This window comes from Thalassophryne amazonica, chromosome 4 (assembly GCF_902500255.1).
Source record: "Thalassophryne amazonica chromosome 4, fThaAma1.1, whole genome shotgun sequence".
Classification (NCBI taxonomy): domain Eukaryota; kingdom Metazoa; phylum Chordata; class Actinopteri; order Batrachoidiformes; family Batrachoididae; genus Thalassophryne; species Thalassophryne amazonica.
The window spans coordinates 97,210,703-97,227,534 of NC_047106.1; the positions used below are offsets into that span (position 1 = coordinate 97,210,703).

Sequence of the window (16,832 nt, forward strand, 5' to 3'; positions counted from 1 at the left end):
AAAATGTGTGCACACTTATGTGATGACGCCAGTTTAACAAAAACTGAACAATAAATAAAAAAAAAAAAAGCCTTGATATGGCCATTTCTCCAAACAAAGCTTTGTGGTTCTCACTTGTGATCCAATCAATGCTTTTGTCAGGTGTTATTCTGGTTACCAGTACAATCAAAATCCCCTGTTGGGCAAATTTATATCATTAACAGCATAGAGTGTTTATACCAACTTCTCCTACATGACATGTTCTAAACTATAAAAATCATTGACGAAATGCTACCTTTGAAATGACCATTGACAAATGTTGCTGTTCTGGTACAATAAAAGCAGATAGTGCATGTGCACACAAACACATGCAACATTAAACTGTTAACATGGCAATGTGTTTTAAAAGCACAGGGTGTTAAGAAAGCTGTTACCTGGTCTTTCCTTCCGCTTATTGTGAGGTTGCTAATGGCCCAGGCTGCTTCCTTCTGAGTGCCAAAGTCACCCTACACATAAAAAAAAAAAAAAAATCAATGTCAACAGTCACATTTTCTGTATTCCATCAATGTGCTCTCAAACACTCATACAGTCTACTTCACACAGGTTCAGTTAAATTAATGCACCTTGTCAAGCAGGTGAATGATCATGGGAACTAGCTTGGCATCAATGACAGCCTGGACCTGCTGCTGGTTGCCTGCTGTGATGTTGGACAGGAACCAGACAGCCTCCTACAGGACAGGAAGAACAAGTAAGTGTCAGAATAAAGTTGTCATTAACTGGAATAAAAACGTGCAGGGGCGACTGTTCGGCACATGACTGCCCATGCTGCATCCTGAGGGCTGAAATGCAACAACTGAACAGTTGCATCTAACATGGATCAGAATCCAGAGGTCCACTGTGAGAGTTCAGACCTCTGGCTGAGACAGGGTGCTGTGGGAGGGCGGGGGGGTGACATTGAGGCTCTAATCATCGTCCAGGTCACAAACAGAGAAGGGAGCCTCATTTTTTTTTTTAAGTGACTGGCCTCAGATGCACTCCAATATCAGCAGAGACACGTGGTCTTCAGCCCCCTTTGGCCACCGTCTCACAGTAACACACATTCAGCCATGTTCATACAAAACTATACCACCCTTCAACCCCCAGTAACCACTTTATAATCGACGATAACTACCAGGCAGCTCCTCCAGTCCTCTTCATCTTTGCAGTCTTCCAAGTTGTGAACTCTTATTAAATTCTATTAATATTCACACCACATTCTCACGAGCACCAAGTCTCTGTTTTCATCACTTCCAAACAATTCAGGTTGCAGTTTGCAGGTGTGTGACTGTGAAGGCTGAGGACAAAGGATACATCACCTTGTTGATTTTCTCCTTCGGGTGTGTTAGGAGGGCAGGGAAGTGGCTGAGGGCATCACAGTTCAGGACAACCTGGGTCTGCTCATCAGTGCCGGTCACTATGTTCCCCACAGCCCTCAGAGCAGCAGTCTGGATGGAGAGAGCAAGTTTAGCAATATTATAAAAAGGACCAAAAGGGACAGATTTGCCCAAAATATTAAATGTAACAGAACATGGGCACTGGTTTAAGCTTTAAAAAAAAAAAAAATGTCTCCCTTTGCGCATTAGACATGTCTCACCAAATTCTTAAAAATAAATACAATACCATTTATTTTTAGATTTTTAACTGCAATGTCAGAAGAAATCATGGATAAAATACTATCTTCCATATGCTGGCATTTTTAAGTCTTTTGAAAGACTGACCCAATACATTTTAATGCCAATTAAGGCCTTATTTGGTAAACAAATTCAATGTCTTCAGACTTTTAAGGCTTCATGGAAACCCTCTGCTTATATGTCGCACACCAGCAACACGTGACTGCAGTATGGGAATTACTTTTTTGGGATCATCTGTACCATAATTGTGGAGGAGTGTCTGAATTAACTATCCATCTGTAACAACAGCATTAGACAGGGCAAAAGTGGAGTAGATAGGCTGTATGAAATGGACGTCACGCACCACCTGTTGGTAGCATTTTTTAACCTGCCGGAGGATCTCAAAACAGGCCAAGTTTACATGGCGCCAAGTCCCTATAGGGATGACACCTTAGCACAGCACCCGTCGCTATCCTCACATGGTTTCAAATGGGATGAATGTTTTCTTAATTAGCCCTGAACTTTAAAGATTTCATACATGAAAATTAAAAAGATAATGTGTAACAGTGTTGTTGCATATTGATACTAAACTTGGCCTTAATCGCCATGTTTTTTTTCCAGGCCCTCAATGTTCAAAACCTTGGTCCCGCAATTTTCAAGATATATACAATCTTTTTTTTTTTTTTTTTTTTTTTTTTTTAATACTGTTTAGGTACAACCTATGCAATACAGAATCTTATTTTACTGGAAACAACTGCTGTTCTTGAGGTAACTTTCACAATGTACCATACTTTGGAATGTTTTAGATATAAAAGTCCATGTTCTTTTTGTGTGCAAACCTCCATTTTATATGCTCCATTTCTTTTTTATTTTTAATTCATGCGTTGGAGGTTTGAGACTCTACAATATTGATGGGTAATGCAATTAGAATGAAGGTTCTTTTGTCTTCCCTTATGCCATACCTGAACTTTGACCTCTTGGTGACTAAGCAGAGGGACCAGATAAGGTACAATCCCTGAATCAATGACCATTTGGATCTGCTCATTCCCCGCATCTGTCAGGTAAGACAGGGCCCACACAGTGTCCACCAAGATCTAGATATGACAGGTAAAAGTGCAAAAGATCCAAATGAACACATTTTTCCAACATTCAACTTTCAGAGAGCCCAGGGTCATACATAAGCCCCCCCCCCCCCCCCCCCGTTTTTTTTTAAGAAAGTTGGTTAAACGCCCAACCAAAATAAAATCATTTTTTGAAATTAAAGTTTATTAAAAGCCCACCTAAAATAAATTAATTTTGTGATCCCAGCACAATTTAAAAAGCAAAGAAGATAATGAGTTTAATTATGTTTTTCTCCTTTTCTGTGTTGGACTTGTGATGTTTTATTTTAACAGTGTGCAAAACGTTTCCGTGACATAAATTGTCTGTGTGGTTAACACTGAAAACTGACAGTGGACATCATGTCACTTTTTTTTTTTTTTTTTGCTGCACAGATGAAAAGCACTGGACAGATAGTTAAATGCCCATCAGAAATTAAATTACTTTTTTAAATTAAAGTTTATTAAATGGCCACCTAAAATAAATGAGTTTTCACAATGTTTTTCTCGCTATCCCTTTGTCCTGTGGTCATATTGTGAAAGAATCTTGTACAAGAAAGAGAACGTCTTCTGTGACACTATGGCTAGCTTTGTACAGACAGCAACAAATGGATCATTTACCTGCAGAGTCACCTGGATTTAAACAGGAACTTTACATGAGTACCAGAGTTTTAATACAAACGCTGTGCAAAATGTTTCAGTGAATTAAATTATTGCTCGTGTGGTCGATATTGAAAGCCAGCCGTGCAATGCATCTTTTTTCCCCTCTGTGCCAGACATCAGCTGACAAGGACATTTAATAAATGACAAAAGTATGGGGACAAAACAGACAGGTGACTCTTTTTTTTCTTTATTTTTGAGGAACTCGGACATTTTATTAAAATAGGCAGTCCGACAAATGTAATATTTGGACGAGTTTGTGAAAACGCCCACCCCACCCCCAAGCAGAATTTCGGGTGGAACGCCCAGGGCTCTCAGATGCAGAAATATGGTAGTTCTCGAATTTGCCATTGTTAAAAACTGTACTCACGCTGACATCAGTGTGGTGGATCAACAAGCACAGAGCTGGCAAAATCTGAGAAAGTACAAAAAGAGATGCAGAGACAGTTGAAGTTATTAGAACAATGCAACAATATTCCCACTTCAACCATGAAGGCCGATATCACAGTCTCAACATGTGAGCTTTCACACTACAAAACTCCTATACCTATGTTCTGTTCACTTTACTAGCTCAGGTAGAGTTCTGATTGGAGCAGTGATCCTCTCCATCAGGTGAAGAAAGGATGCAGAGCGCACTGAAGTATACATAGTTTTTATGAACATCAGGATAACCAAAGAATCAGTAACTTGGATACAACGAGAATTTATGTACAAGTTAAGACCTGAATGAATTTTGATGGCAATACTGGCTGGCCTCAAAATTGTTTTTACCTCTATTTCAAATTCCTATTCATAAATATTCTTCTTTTTGGAAAATTCTTACTCATAACTATTCTTGATTTATGACAAATCTGATTACCCTCCTCTCTCAATCATGGCTGGAAGACATCACTCCTGCAGAAGTACTGCATGGGTTCTCTGAATGCAATTTGTAGCTTGTTTTAAGCACAGCCTACGTCTAATCTGTTACAGCGGGCATTTAATATAGTCTCTTAAATTACAATTATAGGAAATCATTAGCTCAAGTACACATAAAGTTCACCAACAGGCTGGCCATGTTAAAGTATATCCAACAGTAAAAGTGGTAAAAGTGATGCTGTTAAGTAGTTGCCTTCTTGTGTTGAGGTTAAGTGTCATTCAACGCTTATGCAGTGGTTCCCAATCCTGGTCCTTGGGACAAAAAAATAGTGTACATTTTCCATTTGTGCCGGATCTACTCAGACCAGATTCAGTCGGAGTCAGGCGTGTTCAGCCAATCAACTGCTGACTGAATAATGGAATGCACCTGATATCGCTCATTATGTGCTGGTAGTGCAGTGAGAGAGAGAGAGAGAGAAAAAAAAGAAAAGAAAATGTGCAGTACTTTGGGTCCCGTGAACCAGGATTGGGAACCACTGGTTTAATGTAACAATTTCAAATAGATATAGAACCATAATGTAAAGATTACAGACTGACAAATTTCCTGTTCTTGGCATCTGCTGGAGGTCCAATGGACTGGTGCACTACAGGTTGGCTGTGACTAAATAGTCCAATCCGAGACTTACAGATATGTCCGCAGTTCTGGCAGAAAACTGTTCGTGTCGAGTTTTTGAGAGCTCGCAATTGGCCTTCCTCTTTGTTCTTCTGACCCCCATTGCTACAGTGACATGCTGTTCTCCACATAGGAGCGCTTTACACATTTCTGCTCTCCAGATCTCAGTGTTACTAGCCAGTGCCTCCCCCATCTCTACAATCAAGTTGGTGGATTTCACATCCCTTATGCACACATCCTTACAAGAAATGTTTTGGTGTCCCAACTGAATAGGCCTTTAGAGATGCAACCATCATCTATCTACAGGCCAGTAGAGCCTTCGTTGATGGAGAGTATACATAGAGTTGCGTTCAAAATAATAGCGTGTTTAAAAAGTGAGTAAAGCTCAAAATCCTTATATAGCTTTTATTTCCACACATGCATGCATTTGGAACACTGCACATTCTACTCCAAATCAAAACATGAAAAAAGTAAATCAAATTTGTTATTACTTAACAAAAAGTGAAGAAAAAAAAGAATATTAGGTTGTTAAAAAAATAGTGTTTTTTGTTCTGTGATCAATATTACACCTTTACAGGTGGCCCTTATTTACAGATGAAGGCAACAAATGTTGTACTTGCTGGTTGTAGTGTATGTGTCTCTGAAAATCTGTTTAAAATGGGTCGTTCGATTGAAGTACGTTGTTCTTCTGAACAACGTACTTCAATTTAAAAAAAAAAAGATTGAAATAATAGCCACAATGGCAAAGATTCAGCCAATGATCATCAGTTCCAGGGTGATCAAAGGTCTCAAGTTACCTGTGAGTACTCTAACAATTAGAAGATGCTTACGTGAAGCCAAGTAAGGCAAGGCAAGAAGTCCCCACAAACTCCCATTGTTGAAAAACAACATGCTGAAGAGATTCCAATTTGCCAAACACCACACTGACTGGCCTGAAGAGAAATGGCTGAAAGTAAGATTGTTCCTTTTGAGTCTGGGTCTGCAGACACTTTGTGAGACGACCTCCAAACACTGATTTCAAGCCACAGTATTACTGTAAAAATAGTGAAGCGTGGTGGTGCAAGCATCATGATATGTGGAAGTTTCTCATACTATGGGGTCAGGCCTATTTATCACTGAAGAGGTCATGTTGCCTTATGCTGAAGAGCTTCTTGAAATGGGTGTTTCAACAAGACAATGACCCCAAACACACCAGCAAGTGAGCTGCATGTTTGTTTCAGATCAACAAGATTAACATTATGGAGTGGCCATCCCAATCACCGGACCTTAGACCAATAGAAAACTGAAACAACAGAAACATCAAAAATGCCGTTTCTGAGGCAAAACCAAGAAACGCTAGGGAATTGTGGAATGTAGTACCAGTGGCGGTTTTTAGTACAGCGATGTCGGCCATCGCTCGGGGCGGCATTTATGGGGAGGCGGCGGCACCATGGGCACAAGCGCTTTAAAAATATCTCCACAGCAAAATGATTTTCTTGTCACTGTGTGTAGAATTGGTAAATTGGTGCCCCCTGCAGGCAGCTGCCTGAGTGCACAGAAGCAGTTAGAAGGTGAAAGAAAGGGGAAAGGGGATGCTTGGATGTGGTCTTACCCGGGGAGTAATTCTGTGTAGAACCACCACTGTGTAGTACAATCATCCTGGAGATGCCAGTATTCCCCAAAAGAGACGTGAGAACCACAATATTTGGTACCAGATCGAGTGCAGGAGCTGCCAGAAGGACCTCAATAGGGTACCCAGCCACCTAAGGGGCTTCACTCATGCATTCTGTTAGGGTTTACTCCCTTCGCCTTTTATTTGTCCATAGTGGCCCACAAGGCAGTGGAGCCATTTACCCATAGATGGACACTATAAAATATATATATATATATATATATATATATATATAAAAAACCCTGATGGCCATTGGCTCACAAGTGGCTGATCTGCCATGTGGTAGGTTGTAGTGGGTTACAATGTTACCAGTAGCAGGCTCAATACTGACTAAGGCCTGACAGCACCACCGGGCCATTACCCTCAAAACTGCAATCTGAAGTAGTGAATTGAAAATACGTTTAATGGAAACGTGTATTTCAGAAATAACTCAAACATTGGAAAAACCTTTTTGTGCGCTTGTGTGAGGTCATTTTTCATGTGATTTGAAAAAGCCTGTTTCGCAAAACAATGGAAATGGAAGAGATATACAGAGTCATCTGACATTTTAAAATACATGGTGAGGTGCACAAAGATGGAGGAAGGGACAGAGCTTCTTAAACCTGAAAATAGACAAACATTATGGTAATACTGGATTGGGGGGGGTGTAACATAACAAATTATGATATTTAGTTTCACTACATCATGGCACCACAGAACTGCCTTGGGTCCTCTTTTCTGACCCTGTTTAGAAATAAATCATTCTTAAATGTGTGGAGTGACCTCTTGATTCAGTCATCTGCTGACCTATCTCAACAAACATCTTAATGTCTTTGTCTTTATCAGACAGCTTCAACCAAAAAATCCAGACTGACTCTGCCAGAAGGATTTGAACAGTGAAATACAATTTCTTACAAACCACAAAACCCATTACATAGCACTAAACAATGTACCTGCTCATTCCTTTACATGTACATACACACCTCTTGGATGGTTTCCATGGGTGGTGGAGGATCCTTGTGGCGGCACAGATTGACCATAACCCAAGTGACATTGCGTAGGAAGGTAATGGGAATGGAGGGACTAATGAATGACAGCAGGGGCTTAACCACACCAAGACTGATCACATAATCCCTGCACTGAGGACCATCACCTGAAACAACCACACAGAGGGAATGAATGTCACGACAGGACTGACATTATTATTTCAGACATACTCATTTTGACACAAACTGTGACTCACCTATGATGTTGCCCAGAGCCCAGACAGCCTGTTCACACACATTCTGATGAGGAGAGTGAAGCAGCCGCAGGAACAGTGGCACAGCATCTACAGAGTGAAGGTGATGATTATTTAATAATACATCTCCTGATCCAATGTGTTGCTTTCATTAGTGGCAATGTCAGGTTCATTGTAATTTATGCGCAGTTATATTAATGTTCGTATCCTCATAGAAATCAACAAACATGATGAAGTCCTATACTGTACTATGATAGAAATTTGAATTAATTCACCACTGAAGGATATCAGATCAGGTTTCTGAACTACTAGAAAGACATTTAAATATTTATCCCATTATTTCTAACTGTAAACATTGTTACATCACAAGTTAAAACTACTGTTTAGCAAATCTTTTACAGAATGACAAACTGAAAAATTTGCCAAGTCAACACATTATTAATTCAGAGCGTAACATTCTGCCGTGGTAAAAATCTCGCAATCCACTCAGATACACTGTACGTGTCTAATTTCTTGTGTTTCGGTGTACATCACATAAATTGCTTCAAATATTCAAACCAAATTTAATATAAAACATATGCAACCTGACAAAATATAGTTTATAAATGATCATTGTATGTATTGAGCAAAAGCAATTATATAACATATATTCTTGTGTTTCGGTGTACATCACATAAACTGCTTCAAATATTCAAACCAAATTTAATATAAAACATATGCAACCTGACAAAATATAGTTTATAAATGATCATTGTATGTATTGAGCAAAAGCAATTATCCAACATCTGTCATTAATAAAGTTATCAGGAAATCAAAAACACACCAATGTAGCTAGAGACTATCAAAAGCTCATAATGATCAGCAAATACTTTGCACAGTTCACAGGGACAAAAGTGGTGAAAAACAAAAAACGCTGAAACCCAAAATTACTAGGGGAGGTCTGGGGGAGCATGTGTTACTGCCCCCCCCCCAAAAAAAAATTCCAAGTGGTTACTTTGGTCGTTATTCATCCATGTCCAACTGCTGACTGGAGTACTTCAATGCCCAAAGTTTCAGACCTGTCAGAGGTTTGCATTTTGAAATGGATGCCTAAAAGACGTTTCAGAAAAGTTGAGACAGTGGCAACAAAAGACTGGGAAAGTTGATGAATGCTCAAAGAACACCCGTTTGGAACATTCCACAGGTGAACAGGTTAATTGGAAACAGATGAGTGTCATGATTGGGTATAAAAGGAGCATCCCCAAAAGGCTCAGCCGTTCACAAAAAAGATGGGGCGAGGATCACCACTTTGTGAACAACTGCATGAAAAAAATAGTCCAACAATTTAAGAACAATGTTTCTCAATGTTCAAATGCAAGGAATTTATGGATTCCATCATCTACAGTCCATAATATAATCAGAAGATTCAGACAATCTGGAGAACTTTCTACATGTATGCGGCAAGGCCGAAAACCAACACTGAACGCCTGTGACCTTGGATCCCTCAGGCGGCACTGCATTAAAAACTGACATCATTGTGTAAAGGATCTTACCGCGTGGGCTGAGGAACACTTCAGAAAACCATTGTCAGTTAACACAGTTAAAACAGTATAAGTTAAAACTCTACCATGCAAAGCGAAAGCCATACATCAACAACTTCCAGAAATGCCGCCACCTTCTCTGGGCCCGAGCTCATTTGAAATGGACACATGCAAAGTGGAAAAGTGTGCTGTGGTCTGATGAGTCCACATTTCAAATAGTTTTTGGAAATCATGGACGTCGTGTTCTCCGGACAAAAGAGAAAGAAGACCATACAGATTGTTACCAGTGCAAAGTTCAAAAGCCAGCATCTGTGATAGTATGGGGGTGTGTTAGTGCCCATGGCATGGGCAACTTACACATCTGTGATGGCACCATCAATGCGAAAAGGTACATCCAGGTTTTGGAGCAACACATGCTGCTGTCCTAGAACGTCTTTTTCAGGGACGTCCCTGCTTATTTCAGCAAGACAATGCCAAGCCACATTCTGCACATGTTACAACAGCGTGGCTTCGTAATAAAAGAGTGCGGGTACTAGACTGGCCTGCCTGCAGTCCAGACCTGTCACCCATTGAAAATGTGTGGCGCATTATGAAGTACAAAAGACAACAATGGAGAACCCGGACTGTTGAACAACTGAAGTCGTACATCAAGCAAGAATGGGAAAGAATTCCACCTACAAAACTTTAACAATTACTGTCCTCAATTGCCAAACGCTTATTGAGTGTTGTTAGAAGGAAAGGTGATGTAACACAACATACCACTGTCCCAGCTTTTTTGAGATGTGTTGCAGGCATCCATTTCAAAATAAGCAAATATTTGTACAAAAACAAAGTTTATCAGTTTGAACATTAAATATCTTGTCTTTGTGGTGTATTCAATTGAATATAGGTTGAAGAGGATTTGCAAATCATTGTATTCTGTTTTTATTTACATTTTACCCAACGTCCCAACTTCATTGGAATTGGGGTTGTAGTTATCTCTGCATCTCAAAAGTACTTTTGATCTCAGTTTTATGTGCTAGTGGGGGAGATCTTTAGCCACCTACAAGCTGCTAAAACAATTCTATTTAAATTAGTTAACTGAACTGATGATTATTCCTGGGTGTGCATAGTCCATCTGAATCCAGTTATCAGTGTAGTTTGGTACATTTAGGGATTTTATAAGTCTCTACAAATACTTTTCACACAGGTTCAAATAGCCTGATAATATTTTTGCTTTTTTCTCCTAAAGAAATTTATCATTTATAATTTGAGTTTTGTCTCTGCTCGAGCTGATGCATTTTATATTACAACATTACTTGTGTATCTGGAATAATGTAGCAAAAGATGTGCACAGAATGAACAAATCAAGATGGCTGGAAATTTATTTTCACAGTACTATAATTTATGTGTACGATATGGTAATGGAAGAGATTTTACAGATATCCACCAACTTTAAATAGGTAGCACAACATTCAGAGGGATGTGGTGTAGTACAATGCCACTTACTGGACTGGACCACAGCTTGGGTCTGCTCTGAGGTACCAGACGCTATGTTAGTTAGAGCCCAGGCTGCCTCAAACTGAAGAGATGGGCTGGAAGAGGGGGAGTGGAATGGATAGTGAGGGGGGACGTTACTGATCAGGCAAGCGCCTTAAACATGAAGTGTACGAATATCTGCCATTAACAGAAAGTGAAAACTGGAATACATTTTGCATAAACACTGTTCTGACGCAGATGGACCTTGCTGTGACATCTGCATAATGTCCACAAACACAATATGTCCAACAAATAAAGAACATGCTAACCTGCACTATAATTAGTAACTACGGACAAACACGATTAGCTGTTGTGTGCACTCACACAGAAAAAAATGAAACAGAGTCATCTTACTTGTCATCTCTGTCCAGGCAGTGGACCAGTATAGGAAGGATCCCAGACTTAATCAGGTCATCTATGGGAGGGTTACGGTCACTGGACAACAACTTCCTACAAAAACAATGAGGAAGCCAAAAGCATTTTTGTTACAGTCAAATCGCTTTGCATCAAATAGACCAATCAGCAACACCCATGACAACTTTTACAGCTCTATGCACAACTAACTGCCTGACCTTAATTACTTCAAAATGCAACTGTATTTCACTACAGGCAGAGTGTGACTGACTCTGCCACAAAAGCTGCCTGATGCCCTGTGATTGCTGGGACAGGCTCCAGCCCCCGTTACCCGTAACTAGAGCAAGCGTGCCTACAAATTGGATGGATGGATGTGTCTATGAGAAAGCAATGCAAGTTTATCCAATTTTACAAGAGTGTGACCATGAAGGCTTTGAGAGGAAGTGATGTCGCGCTAACAATCTCAACAGGACAGTTGTAGCATGGACTCTGACCCCTTTAGCACTGCTAGTTGTTAATGATGTTAATGCTTACCAGCTTACAGATTGTGGCTGAACAAATAAAAAAGTCAAAAGATGCAAAGGGAACTATGGCAATTGAATGTTTAATGACAGACATGTACAACTTTGAAGTATGTAAGGTTAGGCAGCCCTGTGAAATGAAGCAGCGTTGTTCAGCAGGACAATATTCTCTGACTGCTGTATGCCAGTTAATTGGCAAGATGTGGTTGTGTTGCAAGGTATGTGTTTATTTCTTACTAAGACTGTCCAGTTTGGGTTACACTCAATGGATGTATTTTTAAATCTGGATGTGCCAGTTCTAGCGCAACCAGAAGAACGGTGGACTGTAAATCTCTTCAAAACAAGGCAAATAATAACGCGCCACCTATGGAGCCCCGGATGTGACTATATATGTGATAGGAAGAATTGATCATATGAAGCACCTTCTTATCCAGGGTATTACATAATCCAAAGTGCATCCAAATGTTTGCTTTTAATGTTGATGGAGCGAGCTGCATTTGTTGCTCTGCTCCATGTAGCAACAAATGCCAAGCAATGTCTTAGCATTGCAAACTATTGTGTGGAAGCCAAGAAGGACACGCAACAGCAACTCTACATTTATAGCAGTGAAGAGAAACTGAATCAAAACAAAGGCATTAATTAAAAAAAAAAAAATCAATTTTTGAAACTTTTGAATTGATTTTGAATAGTTAAGGATAAGAATTGCTATTGTAATGTAAAAAAGATATTTTTTTTTCAGCAGTCATTATTTTCAACATTCTACACCATTCACTCATTTTATCCCAAGAAAAGAATGTGTTCTTACCTGGCTGCCTGAACAGCACTCAGCTGGATGCCCTGATTATCACTCGTGGCATTCTGCAGAAAACAGCACAAGTCTTGTATGCATTTCAAACCAATGTCTATGGTGTGTTTAAGCTGATGTTAGCATTAATTTAACAAAATTATGGCTTTTAAACCACTACAAGAGGCAACTGGGAGGAAAACTTAAATGCTCACATTTAACTGAGACAATTAGATATGGAAAAATCCAACTTACTTGGACTATTGCTTCAAGAGAGGTGTTTTGCTGAAAGAAAATTTTGGAAAGTGATCAGCTGATAAATCACTTAAATTTTAATGACAAAGCATTAAAGAAAGTCAAACAGGATTCATTACCATGTTATTGTATGTGAGGTGGGACTACTGCCACGAGGAGGAAACTGTATCTGTATCTGTTAGCTTTTCCTTAGTGTTTGGCTTGCGCTAGCTTTTGCTACATGTTTAGGTTCTTTTGTAGCACAGTACTGTAAATTATTCTTGCGCGATGCTGTCAAGAACGGTGGCCCTCTTAGAGGGCTGGGTCCATAGGTTAGAGCAGGTTCTTAAGTCAGTGGAGTTAGATGTTACAGGCACTCCAGACAACGTTAGTGTCAGGGTGGCTAGTGCACCCGTTAGCACGAGCTTAGCTCCACCAGCTAAAGACGACAGCTTTCGGACTGTTAGCCAGAAGAAATCCCAAAAGGTTTGGTGCCTGGTTGTGGGACCTGGCTCACAGTCACCGCTGCCAATTGTGAACAGTTTTTTCAGCCTTTGATATGCCGGTTGATAGAAGTCCAAGCCCACGGGTAACTTCTACCCCCATCTCCTGGCTGAAATGCTTTGCTTTAGTGATAGTGGATTCTATCACCCCCCACACTACAACACCCTCCTTCAGTCTGGATTTGCCCTTGGTTTGCAGTCTCTGAGCAGGCAGAATGGAGAAGTTGTGTATTTATGTGGAAAGCATGACCTGATTGAGTGGTAAGGTTTTATCAGCTGTTTTTACTTCACACCGTCCCCAGAAAGAGACTTTACATTTGGCGGGGGTGGGAAGCACATTAGTGTTGTTGTAATACGTGGCGCATCTGCACCTATGTTTTTAGTTCAACCACAGCAGAGGACACTCAAAGAGCAGCAGAGTTTGAAAGAAAAGTTTAAAAAATGTTTGTAAATTCTGCTCTTTGCTCTCCGTGTCGATATTTTTCATCCCTATGTAGCTGCAAATGGGAATAAATCTCTATTAAATATTCATATCATAATAATTTTAACAAAATCATAATGGCTGACTGCTTAATGCTTTGCTAGGAGTGCACCAATAAACCACAAAACAAAACACACAAGAAAAGAAAAATGGAATATTTTACATGTACTGAACCATGGTGCCTGACACAGACAAAAAAAAGAAAAGTGTGGGGGAGAAGGAGATCTAAAATAAAGCTAAGAACTGTATAGCTGGTGATGCAACCAACAAAAGTAGCAGTATGCCCAGTTCATCCAATCACAGCCAAAAAAAAAGTTATAATGGTTGTGTGGTGACTTCTTGCACTGTCACTGTTTTTAAAAAGTGCCAACTTCAGAAAGATTTACTACACAGTACCACAGTAAGTCCCTTCGGCTGCTCCCTTGTTTTCACTCTGGATCACCACAGCAGATCCAAGGTGGATCTGCATGTTGATTTGGCAAAGTCTTATGCCAGCTGCCCTTCCTGATGCAACTCGGTACCATAATGTTTGTATTTCCATGAGAGGATACAAAAGCTGCTCAGAGTGACCCAACAAGGCTGGAGGAGGTTGTTAAGACAAATTAGGGACATACAAAGTTCTCCTCATTTCCATTACAACAACTTTCTTTTCATGATATAGAAGTCAGCCGCAGCGAGGACACAATTATGGAAAATTTGAAACTGCACAGCAATGCATGTAAACTGATTGAACAATATTCAAATATACTAATTTGAACTGACAGTCAATAGTAGAATAAATGTGTCATTCATACCTGTATAGATTCAAAACAAAGAGGTTCTAGATGATATGAGGTAAAATAATCAATTTTAAAATTGCATGCCAGTGCTGCTTTATCATGCATCAGTGAGAATCAAACAGCTTAGATTGAACTAAGCTATTAATGAAGCAAAACGGCACCTGAACCACTTGGGTATCCAAATCAACATTCTGAATTTAACCGTTTCATTGTCATTTTAAGTAGTGCACAGCCATTAAGTCAGTGGGTGACCAGCTTTTTAAGCACAGTCAACACATGGAAAAATACACAAACAGTCTTTCAGGAAAAACCCAGCATCAACAGGAAAACCATCACTTAATGAACACAAGAAATTTGAGAAAAATTATTTTTTTGAAAATCAATCAATTTTTACAGAGATGTGACCATTGGCCGCCATCCAGCTTCCTCACGGAGACCGCGAAATAGTCTCAGGGCTCGTCCTTTTGCTCCAGCCATGACGGTTTAAACTTATTTTTGACTATGTCATCAGTGAGCATAATGTTATCATGCCTTTACCACGTGGACAAGGACGAAATCTCATGCTTGTTCAAAATGCCAGTGTCCTAATATTTTATGCTGCCTATGAAACATTGCACAGTTTCAAAATATATCCGAGTCCAAACACTCAAATGGTCTGAAAACGCTGTACCAAGAGCCACAACTTAAGGCAATTTAAGTTAAATATGATGCAAATGTCATATTTCATTATTTTGTTATATTTCATGTCATTTGATGTTACTCATGGCTTAAAAATAATGTTTAAAGGGTAAAAAAAACATAACGGATAAATATAATGTGAAACTCCCCCTACCCCCAACCACCTCCTCTCCTTTCACACCCCTCCTCCTCTCTCTGCAGCAGCATCACTCAGTTTAAGCCAAGCCTCCAACACACAGAACAGAGAAGGAAACAGCCTTTAATCTGTAAAATGAACTGTTAATTTCTGAATATAACAGCAGTTATGTACAATGGAAGATTTACTTTTCATCACTGCTCTGCTCAACTTTGCAGTGAAATTTGAGACCGAGTGTAGCTGCACTTGCTTCACACACAGACACACAGGGATGGGGGGTCAGGGATGAATGAGGAGGAATGTGCACGATTAGAGAATCATGTTCAATTATCCTAAAACAGTCGATCAGAAATACGCTTCTGCTACTGCAGGAATGTCACTGAAATACGTTGATTTTTTTTACACCAGATTTTGTTCTAAATGCAGCTGAAAATTAACTTGCCATGTCGGGCAAGTGAGGAGTGTGAAGCACTAGTCCGACAGCACAGTTTACTCGCCAGTGTCGAGCAAGCAAGCATGACTGTCGAGCCTCTCACATATGGCCTTTTGGCAGCCCAACGGATGGAAATCCATTGTTGCGACAGAGAACTTTAATCCCCATATTTAATACACAGACACTGAGCATTGAAAAGCAACCCTACCGATCTGAAATCTCCATCAACATCGGAGTCCTCACACATCTCCTCATGGGGCACATTTCTTCTCTTCAGAAGGTGCTCATCTCTTTTGTTCTGTGGTGGAGGGAAAGAAAAAAAAAATTCACTTCAGCCACACTTAAAATCACAGTTAACAAAAAACCAACAACTTTTCTGAAAACTATCAGTAACTGAACTTCAACATGTGCAAGTGACAGTGCCACATTACCTTTCGGAGTTCGACCACTACTTCAGTCCTCTGTCTTCTCATAGTCTGTGGGTGACAGAGCACACATTGTCATCATCCTGACCTTCATTAACAGCTTGGCCTGTCAGTCACATCTGAAATAGTCAACTGTTTGATAGCACCCAAATACAAGAGGCCCAATAAAATAAACGATTTAAAATGACTGCCAAATCATTTTACAGGTTATAACAACACTGATATGCAAATCTCTTATCTAAAATAGAGGACATTCAGAGAGTGCATACTTTGTCTAACAGGATACAGAACTGTAGTCTAGGAATGACATGAGAACTGATACTTCAGTACAAATCTGATGCAAAATTTTGAAACTGATGGTAATCACTTTTCTGTAATACCCAGGGATGAAAGTGGTGAAAAACGAAAAAGCTGCAACTCAAAATTACTAGGGGGTCTGAGAGCATGCGCCAAAACTGCTCCCAGCTCAACCTTACTCATTGAAAGGAAAAGTAGGAAAACTGGTTCAGATGCAATTTGTGTTAGAGGCACATGACCAAAGGGTAATAACCGGTAAGAAAAAAACAATATCAAAAACAGTTGCATCACATTTCAAACAGAACGCTTTCTCAAAATTAGCCAGGTCTAAAATACAGACATCCAGCCTCAAGGCCCCCCCTGGCACCATCACCAGGTTCTGC

General features: G+C 39.9%; 1 protein-coding gene across 1 annotated transcript in view; it reads right to left on the reverse strand.

The window, feature by feature from the left end:
* kpna4 (karyopherin alpha 4 (importin alpha 3)) overlaps positions 1-16,832 on the reverse strand; it is a 33,345-nt gene that overhangs the window by 5,506 nt on the left and 11,007 nt on the right. Inside the window, exons 2-14 of the mRNA XM_034168296.1 lie at positions 16,159-16,203; positions 15,936-16,025; positions 12,739-12,768; positions 12,505-12,557; positions 11,179-11,274; positions 10,795-10,880; positions 7,790-7,876; positions 7,530-7,699; positions 3,756-3,800; positions 2,591-2,722; positions 1,335-1,463; positions 603-707; positions 414-485 (exon numbers count right to left, since the gene is read on the reverse strand). Coding sequence (XP_034024187.1) covers positions 414-485; positions 603-707; positions 1,335-1,463; positions 2,591-2,722; positions 3,756-3,800; positions 7,530-7,699; positions 7,790-7,876; positions 10,795-10,880; positions 11,179-11,274; positions 12,505-12,557; positions 12,739-12,768; positions 15,936-16,025; positions 16,159-16,203 — 1,140 coding nt within the window. The remainder of the gene's footprint in view (positions 1-413; positions 486-602; positions 708-1,334; positions 1,464-2,590; positions 2,723-3,755; positions 3,801-7,529; positions 7,700-7,789; positions 7,877-10,794; positions 10,881-11,178; positions 11,275-12,504; positions 12,558-12,738; positions 12,769-15,935; positions 16,026-16,158; positions 16,204-16,832) is intronic.